Below are 25,425 nucleotides of genomic sequence, written 5' to 3'. Positions count from 1 at the left end.
GTGTGACTAGCACATCACGTGTCTAACAGACAATAGTGACGAGTAGCACCACGTGACACAGCACATCACGTGACACAGCACATCACGTGTCTAACAGACAATAGTGACGAGTAGCACGTGTGACTTACAGTCAGAACCGGTGTCAGTGTTGAGACTGTTGTAAGTTAAAGTTGAGTTTCTGAACTGGCGGATCTTATTCACCACTCTGTCCGCTCTCTTTAAATCTACATGTACATAACTTAAAATCATCACGAGAAAATCTTTAATAAAGGCTAAAAGAAAATATCAAGAATGCCTGGACGGTTTGTTACGGCGGCAGGATGACGACTGTACTGGGTGGTTTGCTACGACGACAGAACTGGACAGTTTGTTACGACGACAGATTGACGACTGTACTGGGTGGTTTGTTACGACGACAGTACTGGACAGTTTGACGACAGATTGACGACAATACTCACTCTGGTTGATCTCGCCCTCCTTCCCCTCCTCCTCAGCAGACTCGTCAGTACCACTGGGTGTAACATTATGGCACACAGCTAGTGCTCGCACTGACTCCTTTACTCGGTACGCCAGGGTTTTACGAACCTGTTGGGGCGGTTTATTACAGAACAAGACAAAATGTTGGTTTTGTAAAATCGAAAAGGTTTAAAATGTGGACCTTGATAAAAATATTTATTTACATGACTAAGATTGCTCAATTTACATCAAATATTTAAAATCGGATCTAATGCTCTAATGGCTAATTATAATGGTATCTAGTATGAATACTATATAAATACTAGTATAAATACAATATAATGGTATCTAGTAGCATAGGATTAAATACCTTGGTTCCCTGTTTCGCCCCGTTATCGTACTCATTGGTAAGATGTTCTTTTACTTCAGGAAAGGATTCGGTACCAAACGAGACTGTTCCCAAGTGTAACTTCTTAAATACCTGTTAGTGAGATGATGAAGTGAGGAATCAATATCATTGAGCAAAATTCATTAATTTAGTTGACAATTTTTCCAAAACCTGAAATCGTGACGTTAAAGAACGAATATTTAAATACAGAAGTTTATGGACTATTTTCATGATACACTTATAACAATACTTTTTTATACTTTCAGCGCTGCTATATAACAAATAATTTTAGTTCAGGAATAGCATGTACTAGTACCCCCAAAGGGGAGCCGTGAGTAATTCGTTGTTTGTTTGCTGTGCTGTCTTTATTAGCTGTGTGTTGCTTGGCTGTGTGATGTCAGGTACAGGTATAAAAACACCATCTACCGGAAATAGACGTGGCTCTGTGACAGGAACAGGGCAAAACACTAAAAAAGAGCATCATAATGTTGATAGATGCCCATGTAGCCAGTCGAATACTGGAAGCTTCAAGCTAGTATGCACAGGATGCAAACAGAACTGGCATGCAGATTGTCTGGGACTAAAGGGTATCACGAAGCCGTCAATATTGAAGCTGGAACAGTGGTTATGTCCATTTTGCTACGTAGCACCTGTACCAACCAACTCACACGACAACTTCTGCTACAAATGTCGGAACACCCTGAGTCTACAACAGTCCAATAGTGATTATGAGGTACACTCTGCCTGTCAGAACCTCAAAGACATGGAAACCTTGACAAAATCACTATCAACAATTGATGTTGATAAAATGAAAGAGTCAATCCAGGTGATCCAAAACCTCGACCTTCACTTGCAACACCTACTAACCAATGAACATGGTTTGAAAGACCATCAAAACCGGGTCAAAAGCATAGAAGACCACTGTAAAGGAGAACTAAGTGAAGATGTGAATGGTGTTAAAACGGCTATTGAGGACCTTCAGAAACAAATCACTGATCTTTCCACCAAAGGTCTTGTCTCATCTACTGCTCCCAAGCTTGACACTGAGAAACTGATACATGATATCATTGACCAGCTTGATGAACATACTCGGCAGGAACCGCACATTTCTCTTGAACTGAAGGGAATCAAGCAGTCTCTAGACCAACTGTCTACCCAACAGACTACAATTCCTCACGATAAGCCATCATCTGGCTCTGCATTAAATGATAAGCACCTTCTATCAAAGACCATCTTTAAAAATGAAGAAAAACCTGTGGCAGACACAGTGGAAGAATTCATAGACAGTGATGCTGAATCAGATCTTCTCCAGTACTGCGAATCTCTTCAGTTCAGCAAGGAGAATGGGCACTCAGTGTGTTCGTTTGGAGAGAAATACAAATACAGTGGATCCAGGGATGAGAACAAGAAAAATGCAGAAATACCGGAGAAACTGGCTGCGCTCATCCTGAAAATTAATGAGAAGTTCTGTGCAGAAGAAAATCCTGTAACGAATAGCGTGTTGATCAACCGCTACGAAGAAGGCGAGGGTTACCTGCCAGAACATTCTGACAACGAACCAGTGATACATCCAGAATCTAGCATATTGACTCTTTCCATTGGAGGTGAATGCGAAGTCCTCTTCACTGAAATGAACAACTCAGTTCACACACACAAGTGTACCCCCAGGTCAGTTTACAGGATGACCAGAAGGAGTCAGGCTCACTACAAGCACTCTATCCAGAAGGGGTCAGTCACTGGTGCAGTACGATATAGTTTTACTTTCAGATCAATAGACGGAAAGAATCGTGCTAGTACTTGTATCTTCTCTGATTCAAACGGATCAGGTATGAAATTTGGAGAGGATCACAAGAGGAGCTTTGGTAAATGGCTGCCTGGTCGGAATGTTTGGACTCCGACAATAGATGACATTAACCCATATCTTGCATGTGGATACAAGAACGTTGTTATTATGTGTGGTATTAATGATGTTAGAAGACCATCTGTTAAATCTCAACGTGAAATTTTTGCTATATTTAGTCTTTTAGAATTCAAGATTGAGCAAATCCAAGAGGCCAATCCAACTGCTCAAGTATTTCTTTGTCCACTTTTACCAACTCGAAATACTGACTTAAATAGGAAAGTTCTATACTTTATAGAGCTTATTCGACGTGAGCTACTTCCCAAAAACTTTGGTGTCCAGTTCGTTGATGGCTTTGATGACTTCCTGGATAATAACACTGGCTTACTTTGCCCAACCTTGTCCAGGGAGTTTGACAAATATGGCCGGACGGATTACCTGCACCTTAATTGGAAGGGAGTGGCCAAACTTGCTACTTTAATCCGTAATACTGTCCTTGTTAGGATGCATGGAGGGACTGATAGGAGGAAGAGGGGGAGGAGGGACGGTAAGGTTGGTTCAACACTTTATTCTCATGCCGCCGGAGGACAGCCTCATGTTGAAGGCTATCAGCCTCCAGTATGAATGTTCTTAAAAAAGAGGTCTGTGCCCACTGTTTAAAAAGTATCTATCTAGGTCAATCTATATTTGAATGCTACAACTGTAACTGTCCCATTCACTCTAGATGCTATAACACCAGTGACAAACAAAATCAAAAAGTTGACTTGTACTGCAATAATTGTCTCCACCTAGCAGTAATCCGTTATAACCCATTCAAGCTTCTGAATGATGACAATGATGATAACACTGATGCAGATGATGTTACACGTAAAATCTCTGAGGTACTTGAAAGCTGTGACTCATATTCTGTAAAAGGCATAAACCACACCTTTGCTCACGAATTACAAGTGCAAAACTCACTAATATTTCAAAATCTTGATGGCAACAAATCAAACTTTGACTCGCTGGCAATTGAAATAGCTAGATTTACTAACAAATTCTCTGTAATTGGTCTTGCTGAAACAAATGTTGGCACTTGGCCCTGAATTGAAAAACTTGTACGAACTCACAGGCTATGAGAGCTTCTATCAAGATACCTTTGACTCGAAAGTAAAAGGCTCAGGAGTAGCTCTATATGTCCTTAACTCCTTTAATGCTGTTAAAAATAACAACCTGTCACAAGTAACAGAAAATCTAGAAACCCTCTTTGTAACCATAGGAAGTATAGGAAATTCTACTTCTATAGGAGTAATATACCGCCCTCCAAGTGGCAATGCTGAGCAAGCTCTCCAAGAATTGTCGTCAATCCTTGATAAAGCACCAAAACATACACACATTGCAGGTGATTTTAACATTAATCTCCATGGTAAACACAGTAACATTATTGCACAGTATGAAGACGTCCTATTCAGTAGAGGCTTCTTCCCATTGATATCATTAGCAACTCATGAAAAGCCTGGATGTAATGCCTCATGCATCGACAACATCATTACAAATGACCTAGACTCTGTTACTGCCTCTGGAGTCATAACTGATCACATATCTCACCACCTCCCTATATTTAATATATCTGACTGGAAAATTAGCAAGACCAAAAATATTCATAAGCACACTCAATATTATGACTATTGTAAGTCAAACACTGATAAATTTGCTGAAGTCTTGGGTAATAAACTAGATAATGAACCAATTATAGATTTTACCAACTTTCATAATATCTTTAAAAACAGCATTGACGAAACCTGCAAACTAGCTGTACCCAAAACCACTAAGCGCACTATGCAGAACAACCCCTGGATTACTGGCGGGATTATAGCCTCAGTAAACCACTGCCATGGACTGTATGATGCCTGGGCGAAAGTCAGGAAAGTTAAGTGTAAACAAGGCGAAACTGACACAAAAGGGGGCACATGCCTGTGTTCTATCTGCTGTAATAAAAGAAACCGTTATGATGACTACAAAGAATATAGAAAGACTCTAAAAAAGGTTCGTAAAAAGGCTGTATCTGAATATTATTCTGACAAGTTTCTTGAAACTCAGGGAAACTCCAAGAAAACCTGGGAACTTATAAATAAAATTCGTGGCAAACAGAAACGTGATATCAGACCTATATTTACCATAGACAATGAAAAGATAACTAATCGCAGAGTTATAGCGAATGAATTCAATAAGTATTTTGTATCCCTAGCATCTAACCTTAATGCAGCCTACACAGAACTAGGAGAAATACAAATTAATCAGCTTCCAAGTTTCTGTGACCTCTTACCTAAATCGAATACAGCTAATATATATATCTACATGACTGCTCACCTGAAGAGGTGGCTAAGATCATATCGGAACTTAAGAATGGCAAGGCTAGTGATATACCAGTACATATAGTAAAGGCAGTATCAGGCAAAATTAGTCCACTACTATCGGTATTGTATAACGAATGTATGCAACAGGGAGTTTTTCCAGACGACCTAAAAGTAGGTAAAATAAGTCCAATATATAAGAAAGAAAATGCTGAGCTTCTTGAAAATTACAGGCCTATCTCAACCTTAGCGATATTTGGTAAAATACTTGAGAAAATTATATTCTCCAGGCTTTACAGTTTCTTTCAGTCGCAAGGATTATTATATGAAATCAATATGGCTTCAGAAAAAATCATTCGACAAGCCATGCACTTAACTTCTCTGTCGACTACATTGAAAAATCACTAAGAGATAAAAATCATGTACTAGGCATCTTCATTGATTTAAGTAAAGCTTTTGATACAATCTGTCATGATAAACTGCTTAAAAAACTGAATAATTATGGAATTCGAGGGACTGCAAATAAATTAATAGCCAGTTACCTCTCTAATAGACAGCAATATGTTTCAGTACTTGGAGAAGAATCCGAAAAACTGTCTGTAATATTTGGTGTGCCTCAGGGGTCAGTATTAGGTCCCTTGCTTTTCATTATCTACATCAATGAAATATATAGAGTATCAGACCTAGGTAAGTTTATACTTTTTGCCGATGACACCAACATATTTGTTGTAGATAAATGTATAAAAACACTTTACTGCAAAGCTAACAAAATTCTTAAACTTGTTCATCAATATATGAAGAGTAACTTGCTGCATATCAACACAAAGAAATGTTGTTATATCCACTTTAAGCCGAACTGTAGAAATGAACCAGATTCAAACACCAATGAATTAGAACTGACATTGAATAATATAATAATTAAAAAGGTAGAGGATGTTATAATATATGAGTTCTAAGATTATTCTTTGTATTATAAATATATATTATAGCTAATGTGAGAAGGTGTCACGGTGAAGAAGAGGTAAAGAAGAGATCCAACGAGGAAGGAGTAACAGAAGGTGTGTTAGAGTAACAGTGCTGTGTAGAAGGTGTACCAGCCTGCGAAGTCCTTCGTGGATAGTGTAGTAGAACACCGGTAGGTTCTAGTGTAGGTTATAGTTTAGGTTTATTCTTTTATATTGATTGATGATAGTTGTAGGTTTATATATCTCTTATGTTGTAGATGATTCATATTTATTGTATTACTTATGAATCATATTTCAGGTGTTTTTAGTGTGTGTGTAGTATTGTAGTGGAGTGTGGAACGAAGATAAGAAGATATAGTAAACAGTAGCTAGGAGTGTAAGTAGTAGTCAACTAGAAGAAAGAAGATAGTAACGAAGAAGTGTAATTTGTATAAACATAGTTTTAGTAATATATTTTAGTAGGAAGTAAAGACTTTTAGTTCGGATATTATTTGGTGATATTTTAGTGTAGTAGTTTTAGTAAGTAGTTAGTTAGTAGTTAGTTTATAGTGGGAATCGGGTACAGGTCTAGGGAGGTTAGTGAGTAAGTGAATTATTATAATATCTAGTGTTAATTTATTAACACCTTCTATTTCAGTTTATTTATTATAATTCCGAGTTTTATTTTGTATTAACATTCCTTTTAATTGTGTATCAGGAATAGGTTGTAACAGTGGTAGCAGGAAGAAAACCATCAGGAGTCAAAGAAAAGTAAAGTGTAAAAGAAAAGTAAAGTTTAAAGTAAAGTAAAGATGGGTAGTGAAAGAATACCAGTATTGAATGATGCGACAGATTATGGTCTATGGAAGAAAGAAGTCAATATATGGGTACTTGGAACTCAAGCTAAAGAAGCACAACAGGCGGCCAGATTGATTGGATTTATGTCTGGAAAAGCTCATGAAGCAGCTATACAGATTCTACCTGCAGAACTTGGAACTGTAGCGAAGCTGACAAGTGAGTTGGACAAACTCTTCTTGAAAGATGACACACAAAGCTTGTTTCAAGCTATCGAAGAATTTGAGCAGTACAATCGCTCTAAAGAAGATAGTATTGATGATTACATCAGAGGCTTCGAACAGAGATACAAACGACTGAAGTCTCTTCGAGAAGACAAAGATGCTTATGAAGACGGGATCAAGGCCTTCAAGTTACTTCACCAAGCAAGCCTAACATCAGAACAGAAAAGACTCATACGAGCAACAACAGAAACACTGACGTATGATGGCATGGTGAAAGCTCTAAAACGTACGTTTGGAGATGGTTCTGGAATAATATCCAGTTCAAGCAATGATCAGGGGAAGAGCACAAATCCTTACTTCTCTGAAGCTAGCTCTAGTGGTCTAAAAATCAAACAAGAACCAGTATTTTATACAAAAGATTCTTACCACAGCAGCAGCTCAGCAAGTGACAGAAGTGGATATTGTTCGTCTGGTAGTGACAAAAGAAACCAGCATAGCAGTACAAGTGACGGAGAACAAGAAGATGAAGAGAATGTTCTGTATTTCCAAGGTGGTAAGTACCAAAAGGTAAGAAATACACAAAGACCAGAAGAGAAATCCTACCAAAGACCCAACTCTACAGAGCCGTTCCAAAGACAAAGACCTACTGGACAATCCTACCAAAGACAAAGTCCAAACTACTATCAGAGAGAAGGTTTTATGAATAAGGCAGAGAATTTCAAGAAAACAACCTGTCTAATATGTGGATCGCCAGAACATAGAGTAATTGGGTGTCCCTATAACACGTTCAATGCCAAGAAGAAAGAAGATAACAAAAGATTAACGTTCTTAACAAATGTAATACAATTGGAATCTGAAGTTGCTCTCCCAGAGAGAGACGAAAGATACACATTTTTCATCGGAGAAACGGTGAATAAAGCCCTACTGGATACAGGGGCAAGTTCTACTGTCTGTGGAAAACAATGGTTGAGGATCTATGAAGAATCATTATCGCCAGAAGAGACTATGAAGATAAAAAGTGAACATTGCGAAACAACGTTCCGTTTTGGAGACGGAAACAGAGTCAAATCTACTCAGCTGGTTTCGCTACCAGTAAAAATGTTCGGAAGAAACATCACTCTAAAAACTTACGTAGTAGATAGTGAAATACCGTTGTTACTATCAAGACAAACGATGAATGAATTTCGTTTCGTTATAGACATGTGGCAGAAGAAAGTCTTTGCAATGGGAGGAGAAGAACACATTTTAGATACTCAATCAGGGCATCTAGTAGTGTCTATTGGAAGGAGTGAAGACACAGTATCTTCAGTAAAAGAAGAGACTGCTTTTTTAGTGGATATAAACGACTCAAAGAAAACAGCTAATCATCTCCATAGATATTTTGCTCATGGTTCTACCACAAAGATCGGAGAATGGATAAAGACGACAAAGATTCCCAATGTTACTGAGGTAATTAAAGAACTTGAAATATGTGAAAAATCTTGCGACTGGTGCATGAAATACAAGTCACGTGAGAAGCCCCACCGTAAAGTTGCTATCCCTAGCGGAAACACATTTAACGATGTTGTAGCGGTAGACTTGAAGAAGCTAGATAACGGAATTTGGATTGTTCATTATATAGATACTGTGACCAGATTTACTGTGGCAGCTCCGTTAAAGACAAAGACTGGAAAAGAAATAATGACAAAGACCTTCAATCACTGGATCTCAATCTTCGGGAGAATGAACACCTTGATGAGTGATAATGGAGGAGAGTTTGTAAATGATGACTTTCTTGAGATGTGCTCAATGTGCTCAATTAACTTTAAAACCTCACCTGCATCTTCACCTTGGTGCAATGGTATGATCGAAAGACATCACTCTCTGCTATCTGGGATGGTTAATGCTATACTTGAAGAACAAAACTGTAACATCGAGATTGCTATTGCCTGGGCATGTAATGCGAAGAACTCATTAAATAACGTATTCGGTTTTTCACCGTATCAGCTGGTTTTTGGGAGGACCCCTTCAGTACCATCAGTGCTAGAATATGAAAATCTACCTGTACTAAACGGGACCACAGCTAGTAAAATAGTGGCAGAGAACCTGTATGCTATGGAAACAGCCCGGAAGAAATTTATAGAATTGGAGAATTCTGCAAAGTTAAAAAGAGTGCTTCGTGAACGAGTATATGAGTCCAATAACGCTAAGTACACTGCAGGAGATCAAGTATACTACAAGAAAGACAAAACTTTCCTTGGTCCTGGGTATGTAGTTGGTCAGTTAGCCAATTCGGTGCTGATTAAACACGGAGGAGCCCTAATCCGTGTTAACCCCTGCAAGATAGTGCTAAAGAAAAGAGCTGACGAGATGATAAATGGAGAGAGCTCACCTACTGATGAAGAACCAGAGAAAGAGCAAAGACCTCACCCAGAGACAAAGGCTCATGACTCTCATGAGAGTGAGGGAGAGAAAAGAAATTCCTCAAAGAAGAAGACACAGTTATACGAGAGCGTGTATAATTCAGACTCAGAAGAAGACGGAGTCTCAACATCTACTTCAGCAGTTAACGACGAAATTGATACTTCGTCTATAGAAGTACATCAAGCGGAGACTGAACCTTTACCACAAGAAGCCACTCCATCAGTCGAAGATGAAGAGAATCAACAGAATTTGACTAATTTTGAACAACTTAAAAGAAAGAAAAATGTAGTAATACTAAAAAAGAGCGACGTAATAAGATACAAAGACGGTGACAATGCAGAATGGACAAATGGACTAATAGATAGTCGAGCAGGAAAGGCTACAGGCACACTAAAGAACAGCTATAATGTGCAAATTGATGGAGAAGATGAAGCCCAAGTTATCGATTTTACTGATAAAGAGGTAGAAAGGTTACTTTGTATAGAAGAAGACAACCTAACATTTAATGTAGAAATGTCAAAGGAAAGTAACACAAAGATCCGAGAGGCAAAAGAACTAGAGATAAAGAAATTTGGAGAGTTTGAAGTCTACAAAGAAGTCAAGGACACTGGTCAAAGTGTGGTGTCGTCCAGGTGGATAATAACAGAAAAGGATAGCAAAGTTAAAGCACGTTTGGTAGCACGTGGATTTGAAGAGAATTACCCAAGATCTGATGCCCCTACCATTAACAAGACCAGTTTGCGTTTGCTATTTACTATCGCAACTAGCAAGAGATGGCAGTTAGAATCGCTGGACATTACAGCCGCATTCCTGCAATCGGAAGAGATATCCAGAGATGTCTATCTCAAACCACCTGCAGACATCAGAAAAAATGGTATCATTTGGAAACTGAGGAAACCGGTATATGGACTCGGGGATTCAGCAAGAAAATGGTATCTTACTCTCAGTGAATACCTGAAAGAACGTTGCATTATGTCAAAATTAGACAAATGTGTCTTCAAGCAGATGGAGAACGGTAAACTACAAGGAGTAGTGGTGACCCATGTGGATGATCTTTTGTATGCCGGAACAGCAAAATTCCAAAAAGAGATAATAGCAGGTATTCGGAAAAAGTTCAAGATATCCAGAATGAACGCTGGTATTTTCACCTATCTGGGATGGAATGTGCACCAAGAACTGGAAACTATAAAGATAGACCAGAGAAACTACGGCGACACGATTCAACCTATAGAAATCTCGCCTACGAGGATTAAAGAAGTAGATAGTATTCTTAATGAAGAAGAAAAAAAGAATTACCAAGGACAGCTAGGGAAACTCTTATGGCTCAGCGGTCAATCAAGACCAGATCTGAGCTTCGACACTTTAGAGCTATCCACATATGCCAACAAGCCGTGTATAAAACACGTTAAAGTCCTTAACAAAGTTGTAAAGAAGATACCTGGAGGACCGCAGTGCTTATCGTACAGAGCTATGGATCTAGACAAAGAAAAAATACATATAATTTTCTACTCAGATGCAAGTGTTGGTAACCTGTTTACAGAGTCAGGTAATCAGGCAGATAGTGGACGTGGATACTTGGTGTTTGTCTCTAATGGCAAGACAGCAAATCTTGTGGACTGGTCAAGCAGGAAGATTAAAAGAGTGGTACATTCAGCTTTTGCTGCAGAGACACTAGCCTGTAACGACGGTATGGGAGCAGCCATCTATGTGAGACAAATTCTCTCTGAGATTTTGTATGGAGACCCCAAGCTAAGGGTCATTCCTATCCATGGTTTTATAGACTCAAACCAACTATTACAAAGCATACAGTCTACCAAGCAGTGTGAAGAGAAAAGGCTCCGATTGGATGTGTCGGAAATTCAGGAATGTGTCGAGCGTGGGGATATTGAATCTATTACCTGGGTACCCACACAGAAAATGCTAGCAGATTGCCTTACTAAAAAAGGTGCCAACTCTGAGGATCTTTGTAGAGTTATAGAGACCGGACTGTTCCAGAACTCTCAGTTTTAACCAAAGACCTGAGCTTATACTCAGGAGTGTCAAAGAACCAAAGACCTGAGCTTATACTCAGGAGTGTCAAAGCACCATTCATGTCATTTTAATTACCAACACGTGTAATGTAATTTACCAATTTGTGTCATTTTATTAATAATTACTTTAACAGATTTGTTTTACAAGAATTTATTTATAGTTTTGTATTGTAGTTCAAAACTACAACTTTTAACGGGAATTTTATATACTTTTTACGTGCATATTTAAAAGCTTATTTTAATATTCATGTATATTTTCAATTTTGTAACCTGTTTAACAGCGAGTGTTTTGACAGGGAAATTTGTAATATTTCAAACATCACCTGTTATGATGTTGATAACTGCAGTGTGGCAGTGTTTCCTAACAGTTAGATTTTAAAATTTTAGAAAGTTGGGTATTTTAAACTAAGAAAATTGGATACATTCACTGTGTAAAGTTAACCTCATTTACGTATTTTCCTATAATTTTAACCCCGAATTACAGATCCCTATCTTCATGAACGGAAACTTTTTAAACTTTCAGGTCGAGTATATGATCTCGAACTGGTAACTATTAACAACAAATTTTCAGTGCCAAAGTCCTATCTCCTAACATCACTTTATTATTATTTTTTCGCAGTTAATTTCTTGTCAGTTAGTCAGTACCTGTCAGTATCAATTTTAACACTGCTAACAAATAGATCAATTCATATAAAATATAAATATCGAGTGTGCATGTTAAGATATTGTTAAAGCTGTTGATTAGTTTGTATCTTACTGGAAAACTGAGTTTTAGAAACAGTTGAGCAATAACCTATATTTTGATTGTTACAGTTGGTGGAAGCCTTTTTCCAGTTCAACTAAGAGAGGTTTTGCTAAACTGTCGGCTTATTCTTCGGAATATTGACCTAGCTCCAGTTTAATCAGTTTTCTAGTAAAATTCTAACACAGCAATTTCTCAAGAAATACGGTATGTTTTAAAAGGGAGTTTCGGTGAAAACACCAATTTTAATCGTAAGTTATGATTTTGCAGAATTCTGCAGTATTATGGGGTACTTTGAATTTTGTAAATCTGATAATTTTTGATTCAGATGATTGAGACGGAAGTTTTAAAATGACGTGGATTTTAAACGATTTTTTAAGTAGACCTTTTTCCTTTGTGAGAGGAAAATTTTACTTATTACTAGCAAAATTTGAGATTTAGAACGGCGCGGCGTGTTGTGCACGACAGTTCTTTTTGTATTTTGGTGGATCGGTTTTCGGGCATTTTTAAAAAAAAAAATTTTAAAATTGGGATGAGTGTTATAATATATGAGTTCTAAGATTATTCTTTGTATTATAAATATATATTATAGCTAATGTGAGAAGGTGTCACGGTGAAGAAGAGGTAAAGAAGAGATCCAACGAGGAAGGAGTAACAGAAGGTGTGTTAGAGTAACAGTGCTGTGTAGAAGGTGTACCAGCCTGCGAAGTCCTTCGTGGATAGTGTAGTAGAACACCGGTAGGTTCTAGTGTAGGTTATAGTTTAGGTTTATTCTTTTATATTGATTGATGATAGTTGTAGGTTTATATATCTCTTATGTTGTAGATGATTCATATTTATTGTATTACTTATGAATCATATTTCAGGTGTTTTTAGTGTGTGTGTAGTATTGTAGTGGAGTGTGGAACGAAGATAAGAAGATATAGTAAACAGTAGCTAGGAGTGTAAGTAGTAGTCAACTAGAAGAAAGAAGATAGTAACGAAGAAGTGTAATTTGTATAAACATAGTTTTAGTAATATATTTTAGTAGGAAGTAAAGACTTTTAGTTCGGATATTATTTGGTGATATTTTAGTGTAGTAGTTTTAGTAAGTAGTTAGTTAGTAGTTAGTTTATAGTGGGAATCGGGTACAGGTCTAGGGAGGTTAGTGAGTAAGTGAATTATTATAATATCTAGTGTTAATTTATTAACACCTTCTATTTCAGTTTATTTATTATAATTCCGAGTTTTATTTTGTATTAACATTCCTTTTAATTGTGTATCAGGAATAGGTTGTAACAGAGGAAACTAAGTTTCTTGGAGTCATTATTGACCAAAAACTGAACTGGGATGCTCACTTGAGAGCGTTAAATCGTAAATTGAAATGTGAGATTGGTAGACTATGTGGAATCAGACGCTGTGTACCTAAAACACTCTATAAGGACCTGTACCACACCCTTTTTGAATCACACCTATGTTATGGAATATCTGTTTGGCGAGGTGTATCAAATAATAAACTAGAAGCCATATTTAAAACACAAAAGAAATGCATAAGAATTCTCTTTGGTGATAATGATGCGTACTTCAATAAGTTCAAAACATGTGCCAGAGTAAGGCCTATCACTAGGGATAAGACCGGTAAAGTTATCAAGCAGATGTTAGGCAAAGATTTCTTTGAACTAGAACACAGTAAACCAATCTGTAACGAGTATAACTTCCTGACTGTCCACAATCTTCATAAGTTGCACTGTTTACTGGAAATGTTTAAAATTAATAAGTTCCAATCACCAGTCTCAATGTTCTCTTTATTCAACAGGTCACCAAGACGAGACAACTACTTCATCCCACCCACTCCGTCCTCACTATTCATTTACCAATCAACCAGTATTTGGAATCACTGCCGTAAGTCAACGAGTGAAATAGACTTCTCCACTCCTATCAGTATATTCAAGAATAATCTTAAGAAAGCTTTGTTAGAACTACAATCTAAATATGACAGACAACTATGGTGCAGTTACAACTTTGATGCAAATGAATTATCATTGAAATAGGTTAATTAACTAAACTTAATCATATGAGTAAACCACGGTGTTATTGCAAAGAACCATGACAAGGGTATCAGACCTATATTAATCTAAGAGACGAAACAAAACGAATCATCATACAACAAATTTTAAAATCCTGCGGCACAGGATCCTGTTGTTTTCCTTCTCTGCCTCTCCCAAACCCCTCTCCTTCTCCTTTCTTCAGGTTTATTCTTTAATTTTTAAAATTAGATAGCAGATATATTTTCTTTCGAATTAGTAATGGCATTATACATTATTTGGTATCGTATGTATGTTGTGTTTAGTGTTTGCTAACTAGGTATGTGCTGTATATTTTGAAGAATTTTGAGGCTCACGACGTCTCGTCCCATGGGTTGAGTTGTAAGCTGAGTATATGTTCAAATCGCCTTACTTCGTATGGTGAAACATTGACAGGTTTGCCTTGACCTTTCGGACGAGTGTTTGCCCACCGGGGATCGAAAAATATGATCACCATGAACATTACTTTGACACGTGAACTTATCAAACGACTGTAATGATTCCATTAAATTTTCTTAGTATATTTAGCTAGTTTATAGTAGATACACACGATCACAGAATAGAAGAGCACAATTGGGCTCTTTGTTCTGCGATCGTGTTTCCTCGGTGGGCCGACAGGTTTTTGTTGTGTAGTAGTGCTGGGGAAAAAACACGCTTTAAATATCAATGAATGTAAATATTGTTAATTGACATTAGTGCCACAGTTTATGTGGTAAAAACAAATTTATGGTCAAACATTATATATCGTAGAAGGGCATGATTTACCCACATCACTAAGCATCTGGATGGATAATTAGCACACAAGGATAAACTGACCTTTAAACATGACCACCAGCTATACCACGTAACCATAGCTCCAAAATAAATAAATTGCTCTACATAGAAACATCTGGCCTGATCTTATCACATTGTGGTCCCCTGGGGTTCGGTAAAGCCCTTACAGGCAACTGGGTCCTTTTACCAGCCACAATAAAACTAGTCATGCCAGTACTGTCATAAACTGTAACCAACTATTTAAAAATAAGATATCTTTTGCTAGAATTTTAAATTTTAAGCCATAGAGCAATCTTCTCAATTTTAAAATTTAAAAATAACATTTTACCCTAACTATGATGTGGTGGCATTTCATACTTAACTAAAATTCAACTTTGAAAGTCAATAGATTATTAGTCACAATGAAATTATAGTTTAAGACATCCATTTTGCATTGTGTTTCCAATATTAGAATTTATGATATGTATTGATTGAATAATTGGTAATAAATTTAACTTTTGTTTTATTAACTTTTGTTTTATTAATATGACGACTTATCAAATATCATGACGTCACAGAACCTATTATGACGTCACAGAACATATTATGACGTCACAGAAAATATCATGACGTCACAGAACATAAAGACATAATATGACGTCACTGACCATCTCGTTCTGGGTGAGAGTCCCGGTCTTGTCGGAGAGAAGATAACTTATCCTGCCAAGTTCCTCAGGTATGGTCGTGTTCCTTACCACCGTATCCGGTATCTGATCATCCTTGTGGATACATATACTGTACCATATCTTAGAGAGGTCCAGGTTCACTCGCAGACTGAAAAAAATACGTTAAGGTGTTACACATTATTGAGATGTTTGAGATCTGAATTGTTCAGATTTTAGGTAACTTGAGACTGTATATTTTAAAGATCGATTTAAAACACAAAACCTTTCTAATCTTATTTCAAGATACCGACACAAGATCCAAACTTACTTGATGGGGATGATATAAGAGAAAAGGACGATGAATCTAATGAAGTATTTGTACCACTCCTTGGTGGCACCCTTGAGCAGCACTAGAGCAGTGGACAGAGCTACCGTTAGTAGGAACAGCAACTTGGTCAGGTTGTTAATCTCGGCGTCAGTGTGTCCTATCTGAGGGAGGATAATCATGTTGTGAAGTTACTGGGGAGCCATTTCAGAACAATTACATAATTATAATTTGGATAATTTGGAAAGTTAGTAGATTACTCTACAGGGTCATCTAATAGTTTGACCGCCCTTGTTTACAGTGCACTACACTGCCGTTCACATCGATGTCATTTTGAGAATATAAATCTTACCTAATCTAAAATTCTAGTATCAACTTTATTTTTTTATTTGGGCGCTGTGAAAGAATCTGATGAATATGATGAACTAAAATGGTCTGTGTGCGGCAACCTGACTTTGCTGTCACCCCCGGCCCCCTCCCACACAACTCGTTATCACGTACAGAATGCTTGCTGTCAACCCCGGCCCCCCCCCCCCCCCCACACAACTCGTTATCACGTACAGAATGCCCCAATTTGTTCAAATAAAAAGGGATAAATCCTGAACTCGAGATACAACTAGCCTACATGGATGGCGTTTCTGCAAAACGTACGTTGTATATCAGATGCTTCCGAAAAAGATAACAAACATGTTGTTTGAGATTCAACCAGTGAAATTCAAAATAGATAAGAAAACAGTTATTTGATATGCAATGCAAGGCAAGCAGTTCAAAATATTTCAATTTGGTTCTTGTTCTACGATAGAGATTATCTTAATCAGTTTGGTTCTTGTTCTACGATTTAGTTTCTCTTATACATATATAATTCGACCCTTCAAAGTACAAATGGTAAAATGCGTGATGCTACAAATCCGAAACGTTCGCAATAAAATCATTCGTGTTTAATTAAACGTCTGAATGCCTGTCCATGGCAACTCAATAATATCCCATAAATTTCAGTTCTCAAATGCCATGACATCACTGCAGAATCGGGCATCATATCCAACCTTACAGGCTGAATGGGAAGCTTTAAAACTGATCACACCAATCAGTTTCCTCTGTCTTCTGAATAGTGGTGCTACCTCTATTACCCTTTTGTATGCTGGACGGATTGGCAGCCATGTTCTTGATGGTGTAGGTCTTGCAAGCACTATTTCCAGTACTGTAGTGTTTGCATTCGCTGTGGGTTATGCTAACGTTTTTGACACTTATGGTCCACAAGTTTATGGATCAAAGCACAAGAAGGATTTGAGCACAGTCACATTAAAGTGTATACTTCAAGGGTTGATCTTGTATTTACTGACTCTGGGACCATATCTTTTTGCTGTCTACATAATAGATGCTCTTCCAAACGATGACAATTCCGTGGGTGATGCCTCAGCTTTTAAAGACGTGGCAAAAGAGTACCTTAGAATGACATGCATCTTTGGTTACATATACTATCTTATAAAAATACTTGGAAACTATTTAGCGATCCAAAAGCAGACAAAATTTGTCTATGTAATCGCTGTAATCAGCTTTTCATCTCACTTGCTCTTCAACTACATACTAGTGGAGATACTATCCTTGGAGACTAGTGGCCTTGCGTTGGCGGTATTGGGGAGTAATCTTACGACTCTGGCAGTATTGCTGATGATTTGCTTCGTCATGATAAAGAAAGGAACTTTGTTATGGGGAGGTATACATGAAGGATTATACACAAATTGGCTGCCCATGATCAAACTTGGACTTTCTGGGGTTGTGTCGATAATGGCAGAAATAGGACTGTTTCAACTTGCAGTATTTCTCAGTAAATTTGATGGAACAATTGTTCTTTCAACTTTTCTGATTCAGTTCCGTTTAATAAGTTTTGCGTTCACTCCTAATTTGGGCATAGCTTACTCAGCAGCGGTTCTCATAGGAAAGTCTTTAAGCAGAGGTGATTTGAATGAAGTTAAACTGCACATGAAGCTGGCCATTTTCAACGTAATAATAGAATCGTTGGTCCTCATCATTATCATCTATCTAGTTCGGAAACCATTTATGATGCTGTTTACTGCTGACGAGGATGTTATTATAATGGGATGCGACACCATGTGGTGGTTGTGTCTACAGCTACCATTTGACCATTTACAATGTGTGCTAGCTAAAGGAATCCTTGTTCCGTTCGGGAAACAACGTTACATAGCGGTGGCAAGCAGTATAGTTGCTTATGGTGTTTGCGTGCCGATTGTAGCAATAACTGTGTTCTTAACCGACCTAGAGGTTGCGGGACTTTATATAAGCTATTTATCCTTTGGAATCCTCCAATCATTGACGATGGGCTACAGAATTTGGAAGCTTGATTTGAGAAGTGAAGTTCACAAGGCAAGTATCAGGATAAAAGAATCAACATTCGATAGAAATCAAGACTCTGAAGATCGGACAGGTACGGTTAATCTGGCTTACAAAGCTGGGGACGATGAGGTTGTAGAAACCGAAGGGACAAATACAGGTACAGATAACCTTGAGGAAGAAGGGGCCGAAAAGATCTTACAACCATCATCTTCAAGAGATAAGAAAATTATTCTGATGACTCTGATAGGAGCAACTCTTTCCTGCGCTGTTCTAGGATTACTCTCTGTTATTATAAAGACCTGATAATATGGAGCCTTATCAATTATTTCAGATACGTGTGTCAACTTTATTTAGGCGCTGTACAAGGATCTGATAAATCCACTACTAAACTAAAATGGTTTATGTGTTACCAACCACATTATTACGTCATGTAAATTTATTCGTTAAATCATATTAAATGACTTGTGAATTGTGTAGCTGTTTTGTATGTATTCTGATTTCTGAAGTATCATTAATTTTGCTATTCCTAACCTTTCTTATCACTGATCTCATTAATTGCTAACTAATAATATAATAACACCGCTATTAAGATAAACTTATACTCAGCAGTGTTTAAACTAGTCACCCCAGAAAATAACATGAATACTAAGTTAAGAAAATTAACTTATGCTTGAAAACATATCGTCAATACTAAAGCCAGAAAACTTAACACTCTAAATTTATAAAATATAACAATGTAGATCAGTACCTTGCTGGGTGCATCACTGGTGTTCATGCTGCTTCTGGTCTCTCTACCAGTGTAGATTACAGCTCCAAGTGCGGTTCCGTTAGCAACCACTGTATTGGCCCACATGGTGTTTTCTATGTTTAAAGGCTCTTCTGTATCTACCGGCAGCGCCTGTGAATTTAAAGCTAATTAATTTTTTAATCAATTAATTTAAAGTTGAGAAATAAAATACGATAAACTGATAAATGTGAAGAGGCTCATATCTTTATATCCCATCTAGAACATGAATAATATCAGCAATTATTCGATAGCTTAAATAATATTCAAGTGAAATGAACGTCTTACCGAATAGAAGTTTCCAATAAAGTTATGGATGTCCTTCTGGGGTTTCTCAGCGTATATTGAGGGACCACACCTTAACACATCCGCATCAGACTGTAGAAAATAAAGATAAATTTAAAATATAAAATAATCCATTGGTTAACAATCAGCGTTACAGCGTTACAGAGTTACAGCGTTACAGCGTATACAGACCATAAAACTACAATATAAAAACGAAACATTCCCACTTACTGACCGGTAGTTTTTGAGTGGTTCCCACGGCTAGCCTTAGTTTCCAATCGGTCTCCCCGTCTAGTTGGTCAGTCCTGATAAAACAGGAACCTGCCCTTTCTGTCGTGCTCAGCAGGATCACATCTGCAGGAACACGCTCGTCCTGAGAGGAGGTTACATTGTATACATTGTACATGTGTACACTGTACAATGTACATGACGTGTACATTGTACACATTGTGTACATCATCAAGTGCTGGTCACGTGTTATTTTTTCCGTTCACCCTTTTGTAAAAAGGCAATAGTGAAAGGTTACGAATGGACGTTTTTGCAGAAAAACGTGGATTTTGGAGGTAGCAGTAGGTGGGTTTAAATATGGTGTCATTCCTTCCTTCCGTTAGTTACCATGACAACTAGCGCGCAGTGCAGCGCGCGAGTATTGCTTGTGGAGATGTGATGTATATAGCTAGCCTGTCGATGAATGCGCGGCGGGAGTGTATTTTAATGTATACTATGCAATGTATAGTATTGGGTTATAAGCCCAATTTGTACGTGGCATGCGTAGCATAGTGTACTGATGTGTATCAATATTATTATTATGAAGTGAGCTGATTGGAGCTTATATTTATAGTTATAGTGAACGGAAATCTAGCGTCCGCCAAAACGAAACAACGGGCCCAATTCTTGTTATATATAACGTAGTACTCCTTCCTCAAGAATATTAATTCTTTGGCTTCAAAGTGTGCTGTAAAATTTTTAATGGCATTTTATTTCTGCATGATACTATTATATTGCTATGTGTTGTATATGCCAATTTTAAAACTTTTCAATTACGAGACATTTATCAAAGTAATCTGAAAAGCTAAACCTAAAAAATAACTTACTTTCTCAATATAGATGAGGTCTCCAACTTTGATTTTATCAGAGGAAATCTTGACAACGCCTCCCGGAGTTAGTTTCTTGTAAACCGCACTGTTTACTTCGTTATCTCTCAATCTTCTCTGTTAATTAGTTAATTAGTTGATTAATTAGTTAGTTAATTAATTAATTAGTTTACTTCGTTATCTCTCAATCTTCTCTGTTAAATAGTTAATTAGTTGATTAATTAGTTATTTAATTAATTAATTAGTTTACTTCGTTATCTCTCAATCTTCTCTGTTAATTAGTTAATTAGTTGATTAATTAGTTAGTTTACTTCGTTATCTCTCAACCTTCTCTGTTAATTAGTTAATAAGTTAATTAGTTAATTAATTAGTTAGTTTACTTCTTTATCTCTCAACCTTCTCTGTTAATTAGTTAATTGATTAGTTAATTAGTTAGTTAGTTAATTAATTAGTTTACTTCATTATCTCTCAACCTTCTCTGTTTATTAGTCAGCTAATTATTTAGTTAATTAGTTAGTTAATTAGTTAGCTAATTAGTTAGTTAATTAGTTAATTAGTTAGTTAATTAGTTAGTTAATTAGTTAGTTTATTAGTTAGTTAATTAGTTAGTTAATTAGTTAGTTAATTAGTTAGTTAATTAGTTAATTAGTTAATTAGTTAGTTAATTAGAACTAGTTAATTAGTTTACTTCATTATCTCTCAACCTTCTCTGTTAATTAATAATAATAAGTTTTATCAAATTTTGGCTCATCATCATACGTATACTAAATAAAGCTTTTTAGGGGTAAAAACAGTCATGTTTATTGTTTAGCTCATTTTGAGAATGTGACTTCGAATATGGTTGCCAACTTGGTTTAATATAGTTGCTGCATTCTGCAAGGAAGAGGGATATGAGGAATGTGGTGAGGCTAGTATTAAAGATCTATTTATCAAACTAAAAATATCTCTTATTTAGAATATATATTCGCATGAATCCACACTATATTTACATTACACGTTCAACGTGATATCGTTATCAGTGCAGTGTGTACAACACCAACTACACCGATCAATTGCCAATCTGCGAAACATTTAATTATTATTATCACTTCGAGATGGCCAGGCCTACTACATGCTGTCACATGAGAGTAGGCCTGGCCATCTCGAAGTGATAATAAAAATATCTCAAGATATTTTCTTGTGTTTTAAGGTTAAACCTACCTTGATATCATCGAACGCTTCTCTGCACATGGTTATAAAGATAACAAACCCAAGGGGGAGCCACGAAGTGTAAACATACGTTACACGCAGTGAGGGGATCAGCTGAGTGATTGCCACTACCAGGAAGTAGAGATTGATAAACACCTGGGAATTAGTTAATTAGTTAGTTAATTAGTAAGTTAATTAGTAAGTTAATTAATTAGTTAATTAATTAGTTAGTTAATTAATCAGTTAATTAGTTAATTAGTTAATTAATTAGTTAGTTAATTAATCAGTTAATTAGTTAATTAATTAGTTAGTTAATTAGTTAGTTAGTTAGTTAGTTAGTTAATTAGTTAATTCGTTAATTAATTAGTTATTTGATTAATTAACCAATTAGTAAAACTGAATATTTCCAACATGATAGCATGATCATAATGTGTAAGTTTGGTGAGAGAAAAAAACGGCCAGGTAGCGCAGTTGGTTAATCAGTTGGTTAATCATCGGCCTTGTAATCGTGAGGTTGCGAGTTCGAATCCCACTGCCTGCCTAGTCGTGGGGTGAGCGTCGTTGACGCTCTGCTAAGGATCCCGAGTGGTCTATGTAGCCCCACGGTTCACTCAGCCGAATGCTCGAGAAATCGGGTGTGAGGGTTAAATGAGGAGCTGTGCTTGATCAACACAGCGAAGCCACGGGCGAAGAAAGTGTGGCATAGTGCCTTAACCGTCGCTGGCCTTAGGAACGATCCTTCGGCTTCTTGTAAAGCTCTTCCTTGAAAGTGCTGGTTTACATTGTAATGCAGGTAATGCCGAAATAAAATAACAAATGTGGTCGACTCATTCGATGGCCTTGTTGCGTCGCAACGAATCCTCATAAGATAAGATAAGATAAGACAAGAAATTCATCAAAATACGTTAGAAAATTAAATTAAGTACTTGAATAGTGATTGTCAGCGCACAAAGAATACAAAAATTAAAAAGTTTAAATTAATTATTTAACTAAATTAAATCAAAACCTACCTTGAACTGTTCCCACAAAACTTTGGGGATGAATGTCAACAGGTTATATTTGGTATTTCTCACTTCATTCTTAGCAAACTTCGTTGGTGTCGGCTAAAAAGATATAATATAGGGGGGGGTCCACGTTAAAAAAAGTTAAAAAAGTTAAACTAATTAATGTTAAATTTCAAAATTCAGGCTTAGAAAGTTTAACTTTTTTAACATAAATTCAAATTTGGGTTGACATTGCAATGGAGTGAATATTCTAGACTAGTTTACTTTTAGGTCATGCGTTGGTATTTTTGTTCATTACTTCATTAGTCATTACATGTAGGAATATAGGAATGCCCATGACAAGAGTAAAACAGTCATATAACATAGGTACAACCGATAAATAATTGATACATTTGATCATTACAATAAAAAATTATAATTCATAGAAATATAAACAGCTGATTCATAAATAATTTTTAAAAAACAACAGATTCCATTCACAGTGTCAACACTGAAAATAGGGCTATGATAATCTATATCATTAAATCTAGTGATACTAATCGTAATGAATTAATAACTGAATAAAGAGTCACTGTGTCACGATATTATATTACAAAATTTAAAATAGTGTCTAATGATATTTCATAAAAGTTATCGCTCAAACAATGAGTCAATTTGTCACGATATTATATTACAAAGTTAAAAAGAGTCACGTCTAATGATGTTTCAATGTAAAAGTTATCGCTCAAACAATTTGTCAATATATTATATTACAAAATTAAAAAACAGTGTCAATGAAGTAAAAATTTTACAGGTGTTACTGTAATAACGTAAATAAAAGAACTTGAGGTTCTAATTTGAAGTTACTTATATCATTTAACTTGAATATAAAAGTCTATCATTAAAATAATTTTCACTATAGTGCAGCCGAGTCCTTATCGTCGTTCATATATTTTAGAACTTCACTTGTAATACGATTAACATCATACGGTTGAGGAATCTTCATTATATCACGACATACATCATTATTCAGTAATGAAAATAGATGTTCCTCAATAATCTCTTCCTCGGACATTCCTGATGTCCCAAGACTAGGGAGGCTACCTCTTATGGCCAAACAACTGGCTAAAAAAAGCACAAATCCTTCAGTACTGATCCTGAGATCGCTGAACTGTCACTTGAACGCAAGCAGCTGATGATTGCTAATATGCAGAACAAATTCCCGACCAACAGGAAGCATGTCAAGACCAACATCAACCAGCTGAGACGTAAGATTACAAAGAGACTCAGAGATATCAACAACCGCAGTGCTGACACACTCGTCGAAGAGGTAAACAACACAGACGACGCCCGGAGATACTTTGGAGCCTCTAAGATACTCGCCAAAGGATATGTTAGACCAGCTCTAACCGTCCACAACCCTGCTGGGAATATCGCAGGTACTAATGAGGAGAAAGCGAGGATTATTAAGGAGTACTTTGAAGCTGAGTTCAATGACGCTGATGAGCCTACCCTTCCTGCCTTCCTTGACCCCCCATCTAGCCTTAACAGTCCCATCACCGTTGCAGAGATAGAGAGAGCCATCAGTAAACTCAAGTCTGGTAAAGCAGTGGGTATTGATAAAGTTCCTGGCGAGGTCATGAAAGCCCTGAACAACCCCCTCCTTCATGAAGAGCTGGCTAATGTGTTCAACGAGTCTTTCGAGAAAAACATTCACATTGAAGCAATAGGAGCAGGCATCCTCACACCACTGGCTAAGCCTGGTAAAACTCGTGGCCCAGTTAAGTCGATACGACCATTGCAATTGACCCTGCTGAATGTTTCTAGAAAGATCCTGTCACTGATAGTGCTAAACAGAATAGAGAGAGCTGTGGACAACTTCACTGGACCGTTCCAAGCTGCCTACAAAGCTGGCAGGAGCAGTGCCGACCTAGTTTGGGCACAGAGCATGCTCATATCTGTAGTAATGAAGAAGGAGTTTGAATGGAACAAAGTTAGTATCGACATGTCAGCTGCCTTCAATACCATCCGCAGAGGTACAACAATCAGACTACTAGAAGCTGCAGGATGCTCCAGAGACGACCTGAGGCTTGTACAATACCTCATGGCTAACACCACTCTAGTAGTCAGAGTGTGTTCTACTGACTCAGAGATGTTCTCTTTCAACATAGGAGCCTCCCAAGGAGACAGCACAGCTGGTAAATTGTTTACCCTCAATCTAGCTGGAGCTGTAGTGCACATAAGAGCAGTCCTCCCCTCAAGACCCAACCCTCCGATAGCCGATAACCACATGCCTCTTGAGTCCGGCTATTCAGACGATTTAGAGGAGATTGGTGAAGATATGGAGGAGTTACAGGATATCTTTCAGATCTCCAAGAATATTCTCAGTGAATGGAGTCTCTTTGTCAATGACACAAAGACAAAGTTTACCAGAGTGTATTTAGAAGAAGTTGGTGCCTGTGACGAGTGGGATAATGAACTAAGAGGAAAAGAGGAGTGGAGAAACGAGACGCTTCTTGATACTAAGCTTGGATCAGAGCAGGATGTTACTAATAGAATAAATAAAGCTAACTCTGCCTTCTGGTCATTTGACAAGCTGTGGTGCCAGGGATCAGAGAGGAGTCAGATAACTGAGAAGAGAAAGATCAAACTCTACGACTCACTAGTAGTATCAGTGCTCCTGTACAACTGCTGCTGCTGGGCCGTACCTCAGCATGTTTTAGAGTCTGTAGATGTTCTTCAGAGGAAGCACCTCAAGCGCATCCTACACATATATTG

The 25,425-nt window shown here is 37.2% G+C and overlaps 1 protein-coding gene and 2 long non-coding RNA genes across 4 annotated transcripts in view; 2 read left to right on the top strand and 1 right to left on the bottom strand.

The window, feature by feature from the left end:
- The window catches only part of LOC134813719 (probable phospholipid-transporting ATPase IIB), a 46,136-nt gene that overhangs the window by 6,159 nt on the left and 14,552 nt on the right, over positions 1–25,425 (bottom strand). For both annotated transcript variants that reach the window (XM_063821584.1, XM_063821585.1), the window contains 10 exons: positions 22,675–22,767; positions 21,677–21,820; positions 20,477–20,593; positions 19,618–19,755; positions 19,386–19,475; positions 19,062–19,211; positions 15,965–16,125; positions 15,640–15,805; positions 827–937; positions 459–585 (listed from right to left, as the gene is read on the bottom strand). In XM_063821584.1, the coding sequence (XP_063677654.1) occupies positions 459–585; positions 827–937; positions 15,640–15,805; positions 15,965–16,125; positions 19,062–19,211; positions 19,386–19,475; positions 19,618–19,755; positions 20,477–20,593; positions 21,677–21,820; positions 22,675–22,767 (1,297 nt within the window). The remainder of the gene's footprint in view (positions 1–458; positions 586–826; positions 938–15,639; positions 15,806–15,964; positions 16,126–19,061; positions 19,212–19,385; positions 19,476–19,617; positions 19,756–20,476; positions 20,594–21,676; positions 21,821–22,674; positions 22,768–25,425) is intronic.
- Positions 5,961–6,633, top strand: LOC134814198 (uncharacterized). Its single transcript, XR_010160115.1, has 2 exons — positions 5,961–6,152; positions 6,281–6,633. It is a non-coding gene; the product is annotated as an uncharacterized LOC134814198 (long non-coding RNA).
- On the top strand, positions 10,803–13,374 carry LOC134813976 (uncharacterized). The gene is made up of 2 exons (XR_010160076.1): positions 10,803–12,893; positions 13,022–13,374. It is a non-coding gene; the product is annotated as an uncharacterized LOC134813976 (long non-coding RNA).

This window comes from Bolinopsis microptera, chromosome 4, assembly GCF_026151205.1.
Source record: "Bolinopsis microptera isolate Bmic1 chromosome 4, MBARI_Bmic_1.0, whole genome shotgun sequence".
Classification (NCBI taxonomy): domain Eukaryota; kingdom Metazoa; phylum Ctenophora; class Tentaculata; order Lobata; family Bolinopsidae; genus Bolinopsis; species Bolinopsis microptera.
Note: the sequence above shows the minus strand (reverse complement) of the source record. Positions and strands in the feature narration are given on the sequence as shown.